General features: G+C 38.1%; 2 protein-coding genes across 2 annotated transcripts; both read left to right on the top strand.

The window, feature by feature from the left end:
• The first annotated feature begins 252 nt into the window (after positions 1 to 252).
• LOC149208121 (uncharacterized) lies at positions 253 to 6,334 on the top strand. Its single transcript, XM_089398244.1, has 4 exons — positions 253 to 486; positions 5,589 to 5,728; positions 5,823 to 5,893; positions 5,994 to 6,334. Exons 1-4 carry the CDS (start codon positions 253 to 255, stop codon positions 6,143 to 6,145), a joined length of 597 nt encoding a protein of 198 aa, XP_089254370.1. The 3' UTR covers positions 6,146 to 6,334.
• A 6,943-nt stretch (positions 6,335 to 13,277) lies between these two features.
• LOC149208120 (uncharacterized) lies at positions 13,278 to 13,846 on the top strand. The gene is made up of 3 exons (XM_089398243.1): positions 13,278 to 13,432; positions 13,527 to 13,597; positions 13,698 to 13,846. The coding sequence occupies exons 1-3, from the start codon at positions 13,278 to 13,280 to the stop codon at positions 13,844 to 13,846; spliced, it is 375 nt and encodes a 124-aa protein (XP_089254369.1).
• Positions 13,847 to 20,077: the final 6,231 nt, after the last annotated feature.

Raw genomic sequence — 20,077 nt, 5'->3', positions numbered from 1 at the left:
ATTGGGTTTTTTTATCATTTCACCATGCAATAGAAAATTGTAATAAAATGGCAGACCTGATGGGTTTATAGGGCCGATTTAATGGAATCTGAAGTCTGAAATTCACGCCCAATAGTCTATTTTCGGAAAAAATCTCTGTGTATTAGATTTTTCTCCATTTTTAGGTTTTTTCCTAGAAAAAGGCCCCAATCCCTTTATAACTGCTCTTGATCATTGTGCCATGCTGCAAGCGGGTGTTTTTTGCAGACAATGATGCGTTTGAAAGCCGCAGATCTAGATTGCCAGTCGAACAGACAAGGAGCAGAGAAGCCACAGGGCCGTAGAGGGATGATTACATGCAGAGAAATGGCTGGGGAAGCCGCAGAGCCGGAAAAATGCCTCAAAGAAGTTAGAGAGCTCAATTTGACAGGGAGACTGAAGATTGTTGTGGCTAACATGCAGAGAGCACGATTGACAGGCAGTAAAGCTACTAAAGGTCGCTTGAAGGTTAAAAAGTTCGTTGGGAGGTCGAGCGAACCATTTCATGAATGTAGAGGTAGAGAGAGGATTTAGAGAAGCCAGAGCCAAGAGCCCGAGCCAGAGTGTAGAGCCAGAAAGCTGAGAGCTTCAGAGCCACAGATGAGATGGTGTTCTAAGCCCATTGCTTATGTGTAAAAGAGTGGAGTTGAGTGTGGAGCTTGTAAAAGAACTGATTCCATAATCCCCGAGAGTCTAGTTGAGTTGACTACAGCTCAAGGAGACGTAGCCCAAGAGTTTTGGGTGAACTCCAAATTAATATTTTTGTTATGTGTGTTGTTTTATTGCTGCATCTTGCTGCTATGTGTGTGTTGCTTATTTGCTCCTTTACTTACTATCATATGTAATTTATACTAGCATAAGCAAGTGAACTTACAAGACATAAAAATGTTAAAACAAATATAAGCATACACCTATGTTCAAGCACATATTTAATTCCGAAATTGGTTAACCAATAAATCTTGGGAATATATTAGCTTTGGAAGTGGGAGAGGTTCTTGTAAGTTCACCAGAAGCCTTTAGTGCCCCATTTTCAGATCACTATATTACCTGGAAATACAACGTAGAAGGTATAGAAGCTAATCCTCCCAAGATTCAAGACACATAAAAGGAAATCCCTTTTTGAGATTGGGAGATGAGAATGAAATAGGAAGATGCAACCATATTTAGTGAAAGGGACCATGCAAATGATATCATGGAGACCAACCACAAAAACCTTATCAATACCAACTTGATTCGAGAATGACCCATAGATACATTTCTAGATGTCAAGATACTAATGAAGAATTGCAAGATTGGCCCAAGACAAAGGCAAATAACATAAAAAAGTTATCTAAGTTAAACTTTGAACACTATTGGAAACACCTGGTTAAACCACATAGCCAATGGCTTATGTCATGTTATTTGACAAATAGTGTTTTCCACATGCTTCTAGCACTATACAGTGTGATTTATGTGGACCAGATGTGACTTAACCCAGCCCATCCACCAGAATTAAAGCCCATAATGGATATTTATAAAATCGGGTAGCAAATGAAAGCACAACAGGGCTCTCATTCTAGATTATTGGTTCCAACAAACTCTATTTTTGTCTTTTAGTTTTATATTAAGGAAGGTTGTTTGAGCCTCCTCAACATTATGACTTTTTTCTCTTTTGTAATTTATATTTTTATAAATACCCCTTTCACGCATTTAGAAAGGGGCTCTGAATTTTGTAAGGAAACTTAAGAGTTTCACACTATTGTATCTTTCAAGTATCTTAAGAGAAAGGAGGAACCAAGGTTGTTTTCTTTCCATGAGCAAAGCATTAATCTATCAGGTACTATTATCTTTATTTTATTGTTCTGTTTATATTTGATGACAGTCCCACATTTACTTTATTGGTTTTGCTGTGTATGATCTTATATATTTTCGAGTACTTATTCACTATTGAAGAGTATTAAGTTGATATTCTTGAATGCATTGTAGAAACAACGAAATATTATACACAATGTGTTTTAAAACAATTAATTTGATTAAATATTTAATTGAATTAATTATATTTCTTGTAATTATTTCTTGATATGCTATATGATCTATATTGTTTAGCACATTAAAGAATCTTTAAAGTGCAAGATAAAGCTAAGTTTAATCCCAAGAAAAAAGAAAAAAGAAAAAAGAAAAAAAAGAAATATATATATATCTATATATATATCTATATATATATATATATATATATATATATATATATATATATATATATATATATATATATATATAACTTTCATCTCCATCTACCACATCCCTTTTACTCATGATTACACTCAAAATCCCATAATATATACCTAAAGGGAAACTGGTCCTTTGATCCCGAGTTGGAGCCACTATTCCAAACAAATACGAAACGGTTTTCAGGTTCCTGACTGGGTGGTTATCCCCGATGTTGATGCCATGACATTCCAAGCCTTCAACACTTTTTTGGTAGATGGAGGGCCCCAACTATGAATGGAAAAAATGTTTGATCCTACATCAAAAGGCCATCTAAATAGTCACTCCCCCTCAAGATCTCCAGCAACTTCTAAAGCTCATTCCAAATCACCCACTCCTAGACCAGAAGTTGTGAAAACAACCACAAAGTCTCCTAGTGCACTAGCTAAGTCATCTGATCAACCTCCTTCTCAGGAGATACCCAAAGTTCAAACATTAATTCACAAATTAGAAGGAATTTCTATTTCGGAAGAGAAGCCACAACAATCTGACTTATCTGAAAGTAGTGTTTCCTCATCTTTTCAATCTAGTCACATTTTCACTCATTCCCAAAGTGAGAAACTTAAGATTATTCCATTTGAGTTTCCTCTGCCTTCCCACCGAAGAAAGATAAAAAAATAGAAGCTCAATCATCCACTAACGATATTGTATCATCAACTCCACCTCAAACACCTTCATTTCAAACTTCATCACCATTTTTCTCTCCTCTCCTTAATCCTCCCTTTAATTCTCTCTCATCGCAATCAACTAGTGTTGATTCGACTAGCACTAGCTGAGGAGTTGCTTCTTATTAGACATAGTCAACCTCTTCTAATATTATAACACCTTCTATTCAAGTTCCCATAATGGCCAGTAGGAAACAAAACCCACCAGTAGCTAGACCATGGACTAGTTCTGGAGTTGCTCAAATGGCATTACCAAATTTCAATCCTGGCATTGGACTCCCTGTTGGAGAACATCTCCATAATTTTATGTTGGCCATTAATCTCAATGGAGTATTTGAATAAGACTATGTAATGAGATTATTTCGATATACCCTTGAAGGATCTGCAGGTTCGTGGTATTTCTCATTACCACAAACATCTATCACTAGTTGGGATATATTTGAAGAACAATTTTTTGTTAATTTTGGTGATGATCGCACAACTACTACTCTAATAAATGATCTATCCAATCTTAAAGCCAACCCCAATGAAAAAAGAAAATATTTCAATTCCAGGTTTAATAAATTGTTATATAAAATTCTAGATGCCTCTAAACATAGTGTTGATGTTCAAATTGAGTGGTATATTTTAACTCTTCCTTCTAATATCACATTTTTTGTAGATAGGGCTAATAGGGATAATATGAAAGAATCACTAACTGTAGAAAAAATATTCTTTCCTTAGAACAAAAAACTACTCAAGAAGAAAGAAAAACTAATAAAGTTAACTTCAAAGAGGAACCAAATAAGAAAACTCCTAAAGATCATTTTGATCTTGAAGGATTACAAAAGGTTTTTAAATCTATGTCAAATGGCATGCTAGATATCAAAAAACAAGTAATTGAGCCTTCTAAAAAAACTTTCCAATATTTTAGGAGATCCCAGACATCAAACCCTCATCCTCCTAATGTCATATCAAATGTTGAATATGATTAAGAGGAGGAAGAGGAAGAAACATCATTATCTTTCGATGAATCCCAAGAAGAATAAATAGTCAAACATCAAGGATTATGCGATTTTATTCATCCAGATTTGGACGATGAAAATCAATGTGAGGATTTTCTAGTCACTACACGAAGTAAGGGTTGTGTATATTCATCACAGTCAACCAAAAATCAAAAACCTTCTACATGTAACACTAAAGACAAATCTCCAACCAAAAAACTTCCCAGTACACCTTCCATCTCAGTCCCTTCTTCTTCAAATTCTCCACTCACATCTAAAACTCTAGTTGTTTCTGATACCATAGAGTATAATATAATGGAGGATATGAAGAAGGTTAAGGCTAATATTTCTATGAAGTAGCTAAACTAAAGCAACAACAAAAATATTTACTTAAAGAATTGAATGCAGTTCTTGCATCCCCTTTTCCAATTTCTCTTAGTTCCAAAGATTCTAGAGGAATAGGAAAACCTCCCATTGATGCTTCAGGTAAGATTGATCCCACCAATTCCATCCTTACTGGAGATAGTCCAAATTCTCATAACCGTTCGTTTCTGCTAACCTTTGAAATCTTCAATAAAAATGTTCATAATTGCTTAGTAGATTAAGGGGCATCTTCAAATGTACTACCCTACTTATTTTGTCTTCAACTGAACATTTCACCACAGAATTCTGTTGTACATATTTTTCAACTTGAAAGAACCAATGTTAAAGTGTTAGGGGAAATCAATTCAGTTCTTATTATACTTTCTTCTAATGCTAAAGTCTGTCAAATCATTTATGCACTTTTCATTGATATCCCTCACTTTTATGGTTTAATTCTAAGCAGAGATTGGTCAGAGAAGTTACATGGTTATTTCACTATCAACTGGTCTCATAGGTGGTTTCCTTACAAGGATAATTTTAGGGGCGAATGTTCGCCCTTTGGCGAAATTAAGGGGTTTTAAATTTTTAGTGGGTGAATATTTTGTATCATAGTACATTTTTACAAATCACCTCAAATAGCCCACCTTATTTTAAGGGAGAGGGTAAAAAAGGTAAATTTAGCCCTTGAATGTCACATCCCTAGCCATATATCCAAATTTTTTTATTTTTTTTTTTTGTTATACATACCAACTTGCCTAAACATAATGCTCATATGATTTTTTTTTGTTTCCAATCATTGTGACCATAACCATGTCAACTATATGATTAAAGTGCACTTACCTTCAATTTTCCTATTATTAAAACGTTTGCATAAAGCGTAAGCAATTGTCAACCATAAACATTGTTAACATATACATAAGTCGGGGTGTATTATATATATATATCTATGCCACAGTTTACGGTTATGCGTGTTTCAATATACTTTTCAATACACCCACCTCACCGAATTAACATAACCCATACCTTGGTCTATGCTACCGATGACAATCTGCTCGAGATATTTACAATGGTTAATGGTGTGGACTTGATATCCCGCCACAGAGCCTGTTGACAACTCATCCTAACATAAACGCGGCAGTACGTCCGGGGCAGGTGGCATAACCAGGTTTCACTAGCCACGTGATGCTTTGGGATTGCGGACTTCGGTTTTATCACCACAGGCTCCCGCCTTACTTCGACGGTCCAGATTAAGTTTGGTGATCGGAGGGTTGTAAATTGTCAAGGGTTTTACTAAGACTTTATGAGTGAAAATCAGTTTACCATTTTCTCATTTGGGGCCGCGGTCTTTGCGGATCTGGTTCGATGTTCCTTCCACAGTTCGACACCAGCTCCCTGGTGCATCCAGACTGTAACCCTCCAGGGTTTGCCTCTCCGTTCAGTATCAAGTCCTCGCAGGTAATTTTCATTGACAATTCTTGGGTTAAATTTTAGGTTTTGTTAACCTGGAGTAACGCATACAGTTCTCATAATTTCATTGTCGGGTTTGTAGCTGCAACCTACTACGCTGCAGATCCGTCCATGGCTTTCTCTCCAGCGGCGCATCTCACCGGCTTAACACAGGTATGCTATGGCCTTTCATACTCTGCTCTGGTTTATAGTGATTAGAGGTTTCAGCCAAGAGCTATTACATATGATTGGGTATGAATCTTTATTGTTTCAGCACGGAAATCCTTGCTCCCATTGTCGGTTAAATCCCAGTGGGAAACCCCTGCAGCTGCCTTCGCTGCATACGATGGAGAATCCTCTCTTGCGAGAGTTATGCTTGGAGGCCGTCTCCGGTTCTGTTATGTATGTTCAATCTTGTGCTATTGATTACCAGGCTATCCTGTAACTACTTGATATTGATTGTATGGTCCAAATGCTCATTGGGTTTTCAAATCAGAACCCGTCTTAGTTTTATGGGGCTTGATCCCCTTTTTGAATGTAATGATATATACATATATTTGAATTCGAAAATGTTCTGTAGAAACTAGCAGTAATTGCCACAGTAAATAGACATTCAGCTCTCGGGCATTCCCGTGTTTTAATGGAATTTTCATTGTTGTTTGCCGCTTTTGCAATTAGATATGTGGTTATATTTCGCTATGGCTTGCTAGCTCACCCGCGGCCTCCGCCTCGGGGGTACGGGGTTATGTTAACAGTTTCATTTCACGCTTCTGTAACTTCTAAAATTGTATATTATTATTCTCAAGTATGTTTGACAGCTATTCCGCGTCTAAGCGCTCATGCATAACTTTTACAGTTCATCTGTTTGATATGAGGGTTTGTATTTATATATATGCATGCATGGTTTTCACAGTTCATGTGTTAAATTCGAGGGTTGGTAGTTTTATTTGCATGCATCGCCTCTCGGCCATACTAGGAATAATGAATACGAGGTCTGTCATTTTATTCGCATGCATCGCCTCTCGGCCATACTAGGAATAATGAATACGAGGTCTGTCATTTTATTCGCATGCATCGCCTCTCGGCCATACTAGGAATAATGAATACGAAGGTCTGTCATTTTATTCGCATGCATCGCCTCTCGGCCATACTAGGAATAATGAATACGAGTTCTGTCATTTTATTCGCATGCATCGCCTCTCGGCCATACTAGGAATAATGAATCATCATCGTGCTTGCACAGGTTCTCTGTTGTGATGAAATCATCTCTATTACAGTTATTTACCTCTGCTCTCGGGTTGGCTAAAATATTTTCATTTTTCTGGCTACATGCAATGTAACGTAGTTTAATACCACTGTACAACCACACAGTGTTTTCCTTGTTTGTATCCATCGGTGCATGGTTACGACCTTGTCACCGATTCCTTGTTTTATAAGTGCGCCCGTTTTAATAACACTCTCTACACAGAGTCTTTAAGTAATTTTGCACAGGTTAATATCGGGTTAAGTTATTGATTACTCCATTAACTAACAGTTTTCTACCTCAAGGTCACAGGGTGAAATCTGTTAACAGCATCTAGGAAAAACAACAGTCCTTTCCCATTCAATTACTGTAACTTTAATGCATGTTCATTTCCTATCAGGGACTTACCAGTTTGGAACCGTACCTGATTTCCTCTGTCAGGAATGGTTTCATTCAAACAAAGGTCACCTGCTTAATTTCTGCTCTCCTCCCAGCCAATGAGATCCATCCTTCGGACGGTGTTCTCCCCCCGAGCAATCCTGCAGGCCTCCAGCCCTCAACAGGAACAGTGCACTCCTGGTGCCAGGTTATCTGGTCCTCACCAGACTTAACCTCCTTACCCCCTCCCTTGGAGCAAGATTTGTTTTCCTTTTCTTTTTCCTCTCTGTCTGTCCTCACAGCACAGAATCCCCCAAGTTAGGGTTTTTTTTCCCTTTTTAAGGGTAGTTCCATCAGTTATCACACTGATTCTTTTCTTTAAGATTCACCTCTTAGAGGCTGCCAGCAATTCTAAGAAAATATTTCAATTAAATTATTTAATCAGAATTAGTTTGCCACAGTTTTATTTAAAACATAATAACAACTGTATTCGTCTTTTTACCACAGTAACTTTCAAATTTACATAAATCTGGGGTCATTACATCTCCCCCTCCTGAGATTGGACATCGTCCCGATGTCTATCACCTGTAAACAGGTTTGGATAAGCCTCCCTAAGGAGTTCCTCATCTTCCCAAGTGGCCTCCTCTGGTCCATAGTGCTGCCACTGCACTTTAGCTTGGGAAATAACTCGTTTCCGCAGCTACACTTCTCTCCGGTCGAGAATGGTCAGTGGTTCGACCAGAACCTCGCCTTCCGGCTCGACCCGCACATTCTGCCATTGAATCACATGTTTAGGATCCTAAACGTATTGCTTTAATACGGATACATGAAACACATTGTGAATCTTAATATGACTTGGTAGGGCAAGTTGATAGGCGACCGGTCCGACTTTGGCCAAGATCTGGAAAGGCCCAAAGTAACGAGGTGCTAGCTTGGCACATCCCCTCCACTGCAAGGTACTCCTTCTTGGTTGGATCCTCACAAATACATGATCCCCAACCTGGAATTCCTTAAATCTTCTTTTTCGATCAGCGAAACTTTTTTGCCTGTCTTGAGCGGCTTTCAAGTTAGCACGCACCCTTTTCACTGTATTCTCCATTTCCTGTAACATATCAGGACCAATTCGCAACCTGTCTTCCGGTCCGCCCCAGCTTGCGGGTGTGCGGCACTTCCGCCCGTACATAACCTCAAAAGGACTCATCTGAGTTGAGGAATGGTACCCATTGTTGTATGCGAATTCGACTAAGTGGAGATAGTCCTCCCATTGAGTTGGCTTCATCAAAACACATGCTCTCAGCATGTCTTCCACAACTTGATTTACTCGTTCTGTTTGGCCATCAGTTTGGGGGTGATAAGCTGTACTAAAATTCAGCTGTGTTCCCAGTTCCACAAACAGTGTCCTCCAAAAGGTTGATGTAAACTTGACGTCCCGATCGGATATAATCACCTTCGGCAGCCCATGTAATTTGAACACATGCTGCATGAAAATATGGGCAATTTGTACAGCCTTATATGTCGATTGCACAGGTATGAAGTGTGCTGCCTTACTCAACTTATCCACCACCACCATAATGGAATCATTATTCTTCTTGGTCTTGGGCAGTCCCGTTATAAAATCCATGGATATAGTCTCCCACTTCCATTCTGGAATGGGTAGAGGTTGTAACAGTCCTGCTGGGTGCATGTGTTCCGCCTTAATTTGCTGACATTCTAGACAGCGTGCTAGATACTCAGTTATCTCTTGCTTCAGTTTTGGCCAGTAGTATTCTTTGCGGAGTGCGGTAACCATTTTCTGGTAGCCCGGGTGTCCCGCATAATGGCTGGTATGAAACTCATCTAAAATCATCTTCTTAATGCTGTCTTCATTGGGCACATACAGCTTATTATTAAAGCACAACATATCAGCATCATCTAGTTTGTACCCTTGTAGTAATTCCTTATTAGATTGCTGCTGTAATTTCTGTTTGATGTGCTGATAAACAACATCTTGTTCAGCCGCTATTTTTATCCTTTCCAATAAGGTACTTTGCCACTCACTAACTGAAATCCTGCACACGCATTGCACCTTCCGACTTAATGCATCCGCTACTCGGTTCTCCTTACCCTTTAGATGCTTAATTTCAAAGTCGAACCCACTTAAGAAGTCAGCCCAGCGAGCTTGCCTTGCATTTAAGGTGGGTTGACTGAAGTAGTTCGTTAAACTGTGGTGGTCTGTTAATAACAGAAATTTTCTGCCCACAAGGTAATGTCGCCACATTTTCAGGGCATGAATGACAGCAGCCAGCTCCATGTCGTAAGCAGAATATTTCTGCTCATGCTCTTTCAACTTTCTAGATTCGTAAGCAATGACTCTTCCTTCCTGCATCAGCACTCCTCCCACACCTTCCTTGCTTGCGTCCGTGCAGACTACATAATCCTTGTTAGGATCAGCGATACTTAATATAGGTGCGGTAGTAAGTAAGTGCTTGAGCTGCTCAAAGCTCTTTTGGCACGCTGAGGTCCACTTAAATGTTTTTCCTTTCTTTTGTAAAGAGGTGATTGGGTATGCTACCCTCGAAAAGCCTTCGACAAATCTTCTATAATACCCTGCTAACCCCATAAAGGACCTAATGTCTGCCACGTCCTTTGGAACAGGCCACTCCATTATAGTTCTAATCTTCTCAGGATCCACAGCGATGCCCTCTTTAGTGATCACGTGGCCCAAATATTGTATCTCCTCCTTGTAAAAATCGCATTTGCTGAATTTTGCATATAATTGATGTTCCCGCAAAGTTTGCAACACCAATTTAAGGTGTTCCTCATGCTCTTTCCTTGATTTGCTGTAAATCAGAATGTCATCTATGAATATCAGCACAAATTTGTCTAAAAACCGCTGAAACACCTTGTTCATCAAACACATGAAAGTGGCAGGTGCATTTGTCAGCCCAAAAGGTAGCACCACGAACTCATAGTGCCCATACCGCGTTCTGAAGGCGGTCTTAGCGATATCCTCCTCTTTTATTCTGATCTGATGGTAACCAGATCGCAGATCAATTTTTGAAAATACCGTTGCCCCCTTCACCTGATCAAAGAGCTCGTCGATTCTAGGCAAAGGATATTTGTTTTTTATTGTAAGCTTATTTAGCTAGCGATAATCAATGCACATCCGTAAAGTTCCATCTTTCTTTTTGACGAACAGCACTGGGGCTCCCCAAGGCGACACGCTGGGACGGATGTAATTTTTATCTAACAGTTCTTGTAGATGCATCTTTAATTCTGTTAGTTCTGGCACACTCATACGATAGGGTGCCCGTGATACAGGTGCTGCCCCTGGAATTAGCTCAATAGTCAAATCCACATCCCGTTTTGGTGGTAATCCCGGCACTTCCTCGGGAGAAAACATCTGCAAACTCCTGCACTATCGGCATGTTACCCAGCATGGCAGTTGTGTCTTTCTGATTTGCGTATCCCACTTGGATAGCGTAGATTTGACATTTCTTCTTGATGCACTTAGCTAACTGGGTAGCTGTAATAGGTCGAATCTGCACAAGGTGTCTAATTCCTTGCAATTCCTGCTGGTCTCCCAGGTCATCCTTATAATATATGGTCTTGGTCTTGCAGTTAACCAAGGACCAGTGTTTCTCCAGCCAGTCCATCCCAATCAAAATATCATAGGAGCCCAACGGTAATACATTCAAATCTGCCACTATTGGCTGCCCTGCTAAGGTTAAGGCACAATTATTCACCTTGGCCAAGACTCGTCTCTTGGCTCCTGTAGCTAGTTGGACCAGCCACGGATTTTTGAATTTTTCAGCCTGCAGTTTACACCGTTCTACTATATTCGGACTAATATAACTTAAGGTAGCCCCTGGGTCTATAAGAACAGCTAAGGACAGGTTTGAGATTTTACCTTCGAACTCAATCATAGATGGCTGGTACTCCGCTTGACGGTCCTCCAGCGCCGCATTGATTCTGGGCACACTACGGGCCACGTCCCCAACCGTTGAAGCCTCATGTATCTGAGATATCTGGTCTGTTCCTTTCCTCTGCGGGCAGTTTTTAACATAGTGGGGTCCTCCACAACCCCAGCATTGCACTGGTGGTCTGGTCATCCCTTCATCAGTTGATCTAACAGACTGCTCATTAGCCTTAGATTCGCTCATTGGTCTGGACCGGGGCGCGTTCCTTGCAGCAGGTCTGCTACTCAGTCCTTTACCGGCACTCTTATTCCCACTACTGCGACTTCCTTTGCTGCTTCCAACCACCCGACCACTTCTTTTCTCATTCCATCTCTTGATGGAAGTGTCCCCCTTCTGTTTACTCTGCTGGTAACAGATTCTCGCCTTATGGATGGCTTCATCCATGGTTCTAGGTTTATCGAATTCAATCCTTTCCCTTATGTATGAAGGTAGGCTGCTCACAAACCTTTGAACCTTGGCTTTTTCTTCCTTGATGTAAGGTACATAACGTAGCAGCGAGGTAAAACGATTAATGAACTCATCCATGGTCTGCTGTCCCAGTCTTAAGTCATGAAATTCTCTTGCCTTCTCATCATAGAAGCGTTCTGTTAGGTACCTCTCCTTGAAATACTTCTGGAATTTCTCCCATGTAATAGTTCGTTCGCTGACCCCTTTGACTATCTTGATTTCTTCCCACCACAAGGTTGCCTTGCCTTGCAATTGGAAGATTGCCAATCTTGCTTTCAGGTTGTGGTCGTACTCATACAACTGAAAATACTTGTTCATATTGATCAACCAGGCTTCAGCAGCTTCCTCTTGCTCACCATCAAAATGTGGAGGTTTAATCTTTCGGAATTCTCCCTGCAATTCCACTTTTTGACGTTTTGATGTTTGCTGTTGAGGTGCATTATCAGAATGATCCTCCTTGTCTTGGAAGTTTTCAGGTACCATTTGATGATCTTGTTCTTCTGTTACCCTTTGCTGTTCTGCACTGGGGTTGGACAGGGGTGGGTTTTGCCGGTTTGACAGGCTTTTCAGAATCTTTTCCTGTTCAACTGTTAGACGTGCGTTGTCCTCTCGCAGCCGTGCCATTTCATTCTTCAATTCCCGGATGGCTTCCAGGATTGCATGATTCGTACTCCGTGACTCTGCATCCAATTGCACCCACAGTTCTGCATTTTCTTGAGGGTTACTGCCGGGTTCTTGCATTTTGTCTCCTTTCTGGTTTTAACTGTTGATTTGTTGCAATTCTGTATATCAGTGCAAATAAACAGAACACAGTTAAGTACATTGTTAGCTTGCATGAGTTGCTTGGTGTACCCTTCTGCATACTGGTATGTTCTACTTGAGGCCACAGCGTTGAAACTGGGCTCTGATACCACTTGTCACATCCCTAGCCATATATCCAAATTTTTTTTTTTTTTTTTTTTTTTATACATACCAACTTGCCTAAACATAATGCTCATATGATTTTTTTTTGTTTCCAATCATTGTGACCATAACCATGTCAACTATATGATTAAAGTGCACTTACCTTCAATTTTCCTATTATTAAAACGTTTGCATAAAGCGTAAGCAATTGTCAACCATAAACATTGTTAACATATACATAAGTCGGGGTGTATTAATATATATATATATATCTATGCCACAGTTTACGGTTATGCGTGTTTCAATATACTTTTCAATACACCCACCTCACCGAATTAACATAACCCATACCTTGGTCTATGCTACCGATGACAATCTGCTCGAGATATTTACAATGGTTAATGGTGTGGACTTGATATCCCGCCACAGAGCCTGTTGACAACTCATCCTAACATAAACGCGGCAGTACGTCCGGGGCAGGTGGCATAACCAGGTTTCACTAGCCACGTGATGCTTTGGGATTGCAGACTTCGGTTTTATCACCACAGGCTCCCGCCTTACTTCGACGGTCCGGATTAAGTTGGGTGATCGGAGGGTTGTAAATTGTCAAGGGTTTTACTAAGACTTTATGAGTGAAAATCAGTTTATCATTTTCTCATTTGGGGCCGCGGTCTTTGCGGATCTGGTTCGATGTTCCTTCCACAGTTCGACACCAGCTCCCTGGTGCATCCAGACTGTAACCCTCCAGGGTTTGCCTCTCCGTTCAGTATCAAGTCCTCGCAGGTAATTTTCATTGACAATTCTTGGGTTAAGTTTTAGGTTTTGTTAACCTGGAGTAACGCATACAGTTCTCATAATTTCATTGTCGGGTTTGTAGCTGCAACCTACTACGCTGCAGATCCGTCCATGGCTCTCTCTCCAGCGGCGCATCTCACCGGCTTAACACAGGTATGCTATGGCCTTTCATACTCTGCTCTGGTTTATAGTGATTAGAGGTTTCGGACAAGAGCTATTACATATGATTGGGTATGAATCTTTATTGTTTCAGCACGGAAATCCTTGCTCCCATTGTCGGTTAAATCCCAGTGGGAAACCCCTGCAGCTGCCTTCGCTGCATACGATGGAGAATCCTCTCTTGCGAGAGTTATGCTTGGAGGCCGTCTCCGGTTCTGTTATGTATGTTCAATCTTGTGCTAGATTACCAGGCTATCCTGTAACTACTTGATATTGATTGTATGGTCCAAATGCTCATTGGGTTTTCAAATCAGAACCCGTCTTAGTTTTATGGGGCTTGATCCCCTTTTTGAATGTAATGATATATACATATATTTGAATTCGAAAATGTTCTGTTGAAACTAGCAGTAATTGCCATAGTAAATAGACATTCAGCTCTTGGGCATTCCCGTGTTTTAATGGAATTTTCATTGTTGTTTGCCGCTTTTGCAATTAGATATGTGGTTATATTTCGCTATGGCTTGCTAGCTCACCCGCGGCCTCCGCCTCGGGGGTACGGGGTTATGTTAACAGTTTCATTTCACGCTTCTGTAACTTCTAAAATTGTATATTATTATTCTCAAGTATGTTTGACAGCTATTCCGCGTCTAAGCGCTCATGCATAACTTTTACAGTTCATCTGTTTGATATGAGGGTTTGTATTTATATATATGCATGCATGGTTTTCACAGTTCATGTGTTAAATTCGAGGGTTGGTAGTTTTATTTGCATGCATCGCCTCTCGGCCATACTAGGAATAATGAATACGAGGTCTGTCATTTTATTCGCATGCATCGCCTCTCGGCCATACTAGGAATAATGAATACGAGGTCTGTCATTTTATTCGCATGCATCGCCTCTCGGCCATACTAGGAATAATGAATACGAAGGTCTGTCATTTTATTCGCATGCATCGCCTCTCGGCCATACTAGGAATAATGAATACGAAGGTCTGTCATTTTATTCGCATGCATCGCCTCTCGGCCATACTAGGAATAATGAATCATCATCGTGCTTGCACAGGTTCTCTGTTGTGATGAAATCATCTCTATTACAGTTATTTACCTCCGCTCTCGGGTTGGATAAAATGTTTTCATTTTTCTGGCTACATGCAATGTAACGTAGTTTAATACCACTGTACAACCACACAGTGCTTTCCTTGTTTGTATCCATCGGTGCATGGTTACGACCTTGTCACCGATTCCTTGTTTTATAAGTGCGCCCGTTTTAATAACACTCTCTACACAGAGTCTTTAAGTAATTTTGCACAGGTTAATATCGGGTTAAGTTATTGATTACTCCATTAACTAACAGTTTTCTACCTCAAGGTCACAGGGTGAAATCTGTTAACAACATCTAGGAAAAACAACAGTCCTTTCCCATTCAATTACTGTAACTTTAATGCATGTTCATTTCCTATCAGGGACTTACCAGTTTGGAACCGTACCTAATTTCCTCTGTCAGGAATGGTTTTATTCAAACAAAGGTCACCTGCTTAATTTCTGCTCTCCTCCCAGCCAATGAGATCCATCCTTCGGACGGTGTTCTCCCCCCGAGCAATCCTGCAGGCCTCCAGCCCTCAACAGGAACAGTGCACTCCTGGTGCCAGGTTATCTGGTCCTCACCAGACTTAACCTCCTTACCCCCTCCCTTGGAGCAAGATTTGTTTTCCTTTTTCTTTTTCCTCTCTGTCTGTCCTCACAGCACAGAATCCCCCAAGTTAGGTTTTTTTTTCCCTTTTTAAGGGTAGTTCCATCAGTTATCACACTGATTCTTTTCTTTAAGATTCACCTCTTAGAGGCTGCCAGCAATTCTAAAAAAAATATTTCAATTAAATTATTTAATCAGAATTAGTTTGCCACAGTTTTATTTAAAACATAATAACAACTGTATTCGTCTTTTTTCAACAGTAAATTTCAAATTTACATAAATCTGGGGTCATTACATTGAAATTAGGACTTACAACCTTTCATTCGCCCATTTTCAAGAATATGTTTTATTTAAGTGAATCCATTCGCCCATTTTCAAGAATAGGTTTCATTTAAGTGAATCCTATGGGCCAAATACCATATTTATAAAAGAGGTATGGTAAATTACTAAAAATATAAATAAATGAGAGGTATGGTAAATAAATAAAACATTTTTTATATTTACTCCATAAGTCACCTTATATACATGTAAGGGTGTAAACAAATAAAAATATAAGTAAAGTGGAGGTATGGTAAATAAATAAAACGTCTTTTTATACTTATTCAAAAGGTATGGTAAATAAATAAAAATATAAATAAACTAGACGTATCGTAAATAAATAAAACTTCTTTTTATATTTAGTCCATAACCCTCGTTCTATTTACGAAGGCTCAAGAAAGAGGTTTTATTTAAGTGAATCCTATGGGCCAAATACCATATTTGTAAAAGAGATATGGTAAATTAATAAAAATATAAATAAACGAGAGGTATGGTAAACAAATAAAATATTTTTTTATATTTACTCCATAAGTCACCTTATATTTACGAACACTCAAAAAATGGGTTATATTTAGGTGAAACCTATGGCCAAAATACTATGAGACAAATACCATGGACTAGATTGTTATTAATACCATGCAAAATACCATTATAGACCCTAATATTAGAATTAATAAAAATAAAATGGCACATGGTATTGACCCATGGTATTCACCAAAATGGCACATGGTATTGACCCATGGTATTCACGCCTACTTAAATGGGGGAATTAAACCAGCATGTAGCCTATGCTAAGATTCACTAGGACTTTACAAAGTTTTATTATTTAGTGAAAGACTGGCCAAGATCTTACAAGATTTTATAATTGAGTAAAATATTCGCCATGCCTGGTGAGGAATTCTCCAAAAAATTATATATACATATTATATTATTGATAAAATCGCCTTCCATTTTTCCTATATACCATGGAGATTCGCCCATTTATTATATTTATAAATTTAGGGGGGGTTCTTAAAATTTTCCCTGTTTCCTTATAATGGAAAGCCTAATCAAATTCGCATTGACTGAGAAAAGAACATGAAATAGTCAGTAATAGACTTAGATGAAGAAAATGAACTGGTGGTATTCACTAATAATATTATTTGGAACTACTATTTAAATGAATTATTGGGTAATTTTGATGCATAAGAATCTCCTTTTGAAGCCGTTGAAAATTTTGTGTAAATATTTTAGATAAACAAATAGCTAAATCCTTATTTTCAACTTTGTGTTTTGATGATTCTGGATCCAGTGATGGCGTAGGAGCAAGATCTATTTTAATAAATCTTGAAGGAGAGAAGACAATGATAGCATGCAGGTTAGAGTTGGAATGCACCAATAATATCGATGAATACGAAGCTCTAGTTCAAGTTCTGTATAAAGAGATCAGCCTTAATGTCAAATACTTTCGAGTGTTTGGAGATTCTAAATTTTTAATTAAATAGGTGAGAAACACTATCCATCGTGTCTCAAGCTACTTGAAACATTATCAATCACTCATTCAAACTCTTACTTCTCATTTTCTTATGTTTAATATCTCTCCTATCACAAGACTTCAAAATTCTAGTGCTGATCTGCTAGCTAATGTTGTGTCCAGATTAATCCCATTAGAGGGCTATAGTCTAGAGAAAATTTCCATTGAATTGAATTTTCACCCCTCAATTCTTGACAATCTTACCGATTGGCGCGTGTTTAACAATGACAAAGATATTCTAAGATTCTTAACATCAGAAGGGTCATATAATGATCAAATGATCGATGAAGATGAACATGAAAAATAGATGAAACGATTTGAAGAAAATTCCTTGCCAAAGTCTGTAGTCAAGCTCGAATATTTATATGACTGTAAGGATAGATTTAAGAAGGTCACTGACTACAAACTTCAAATTTCAACTTTAAAGTTTGAATTGATTAAGCTTGGATCTTATCTCAAACATCAAAACGTTAATTTAGGACTAGGACTTTCATCAGACGAAAAATTGGCCGTTATTAATCTATTAAAGAAAAACAAAAAGGTTTTCCCTTGGAATTATGATTATTTAAGAACTTGTGATTCCTCTATCATTCAACATATTATTCCAATGGTACCTGATGATAAGCCCGTTGAACAAAATCTAAGGAAAATTCATCCCAACCTTGAAAATCAAATCAAAAGAGAACTAAACAAAATCCTTAAGGCCAAAATTATTTTTCCAGTAAGGCATTCTACATGGATTTCAATCCTAGGACCTGTTAGGAAAAGGAATGGAGATATTCACATTTGCAACGATTTTAGAAATATAAATAAAGGGTGTAAGAAAGACATTTTTCCACTTCCACCCATGGAAATTTTTTTGCAGTCAGTAGCGGGTTCTGAACTAATGACCTTCCTATATGGATTCTCAAGGTATAACAAAATCCTTGTACATCCAAATGACAGGTTGAAAACTACTTTCAGGACTAAATGGGGAACTTATGCATTTTAAAAAATGCCTTTTAGATTAATAAATGCAGGAGAAACCTTCCAAGGAGCCATGGACATCGCCTTTAGGGGTCTGATCAACAAAACTGTGGTTGTTTACTTAGATGATATTACTATATATTCAAAGAAAAGGAATAACCATTACTCTAATTTAAAACAGATTCTTGAAAGGTGTCTTAAATATGGGATTTCATTAAACCCTAAAAGGTCATACTTTGCACTTAGTGAAGGGAAACACCTAGGATTTATTGTATCCAAGGAAGGGATTTGTATAGATCCTGATAGGATAAAGAAAATTTATGAAATTCATTTGCCTCATAATAAGAAGTCGATGCAATATTTATTAGGACAAATTAATTTTTTGAAAAGATTTGTTCCGGATTTTTCCCAAATTGTTTTGCCTTTAAGAGTTATGATCAAGAAAAAAATCAGTTTTTAAATGGGGACATAATGAACGAGAATCATTTGAGATAATAAAACAAGTTATTATTGATGCTCCCTCTCTAATTACTCCCAACTTTTCTGACCAATTCATTTTATATACGTTTTCTTCAGAGAAATCTTATGCTGCAGTTTTACCACAAATCAATGATCAAAAATTAGAGGCACCAATCTCCTTTTTTAGCTCAAACCTACAAGGTGCAGAACTAAATTATTCAAAAGTGGAGAAAAAAGCCTTTTCTGTGTTTAAGTCCATTAAACATTTTAGGCCATTTCTCCTTAAGAATATTACCCAAGTAATTTTCCCATTTTTAGCAGTAAGACAATTGCTTGTTCAAAAAGAATTGGGTGAAAAGAGAGAAAATTGGGTAACTACTCTGCAAGAATATGAAATAGAAGTAAAACCTAATAAATTGTAAGAGGTCAAGGTTTTTGTAGACTACTTATAGGAGCTTCTAACATACCATTTAATGAGGATTCAAGTAACATTGTTCAAATATTTGAGGTATGCCTTATTAACACCAAACCTCAATATGTTGATCTCATTTATTATTTAAAGAATGGATATGCTCCACCCAAACTAAATTACAAAAGGAAAAGGGCTTTAATTCTGAAATCCAATCAATATGAACCCATTGATGATGTGTTATTTAAGGAAATCTACGATTCTATTTTGTTAAGATGTGTAGAAAAATCTGAAGCGCAAAGTGTTTTACAGAAATTACACAATGGACCAGCTGGTTGACACTTTAGAGGAGATACCACCACTCATAAAATCCTTCATGCTTGATTCTTTTTAAGCATACACATTCCTATGTCAGAAAGTGCAAAAGTTGCCAAACTATTGCAGGAAGACACAGAAAACTAGCCTTACCTCTACAACCAGTCAACATTGAACAAACTTTTGAACAACTGGGATTGGATATAATTGGTGAGATTGTTCCTTGATCTTCTAAGAAACATAATTTTATCCTTACTGTTATAGATTATTTCACAAAATGGGTTGAAGCAATACCACTTAAAGTAGCCAATTCTGATAATACTACTAAATTCAGTGATCAATATATTATCACCAGGTTTGGCCTACCCAATGCACTCATTTTTTATAATGCATTTTATTTTTCAGGAAATAGTATGGTTGAGTTTGCTTTAAAAAGAGGATTTAAAAAGAAATACTCTACTAATTGTTATCCATGAGGAAACGGTCTAGCAAAATCAACTAATAAAAACCTCATTAGGATAATTAAACAAATTTTTGAATAAGATCAAAAGAATTGGCATAAATCTTTGATTTTCTCTCTTCAGGATGATAGGATAGCCATGAAAACCTTTATTGGTACTTATCATTTTAATCTAGTATATGGGAAGGAGGAAGTTCTCCACCCTTATCTAGTTTTTCCCTCGTAAGCACTAGTGCAATTTATCGAAGAAAAACCTACTTCTTCTTTGAAAATAAGAATATCACAAATCCTTAAATTAGAAGAATAAAGGAAGAAGGCCAAACAAACACATTCTCATCATCAACA

The sequence above is a fragment of the Pinus tabuliformis genome, chromosome 1_2 (genome assembly GCF_031772625.1).
Source record: "Pinus tabuliformis cultivar Carrire ecotype Pingquan chromosome 1_2, CPIR1, whole genome shotgun sequence".
Classification (NCBI taxonomy): Eukaryota; Viridiplantae; Streptophyta; class Pinopsida; order Pinales; family Pinaceae; genus Pinus; species Pinus tabuliformis.
This window is presented reverse-complemented; position numbering and strand designations above follow the sequence as displayed.

Bases quoted from the DNA above. Each gene is read 5' to 3' on its own strand.
- LOC149208121 (XM_089398244.1), top strand. From the start codon at position 253: ATGCGTTTGAAAGCCGCAGATCTAGATTGCCAGTCGAACAGACAAGGA. The intron at 5,729-5,822 runs GTAATTTTCATT...TCGGGTTTGTAG, and splicing joins TCAGTATCAAGTCCTCGCAG to CTGCAACCTACTACGCTGCA. The intron at 5,894-5,993 runs GTATGCTATGGC...TTATTGTTTCAG, and splicing joins ATCTCACCGGCTTAACACAG to CACGGAAATCCTTGCTCCCA.
- LOC149208120 (XM_089398243.1), top strand. From the start codon at position 13,278: ATGAGTGAAAATCAGTTTATCATTTTCTCATTTGGGGCCGCGGTCTTT. The intron at 13,433-13,526 runs GTAATTTTCATT...TCGGGTTTGTAG, and splicing joins TCAGTATCAAGTCCTCGCAG to CTGCAACCTACTACGCTGCA. The intron at 13,598-13,697 runs GTATGCTATGGC...TTATTGTTTCAG, and splicing joins ATCTCACCGGCTTAACACAG to CACGGAAATCCTTGCTCCCA.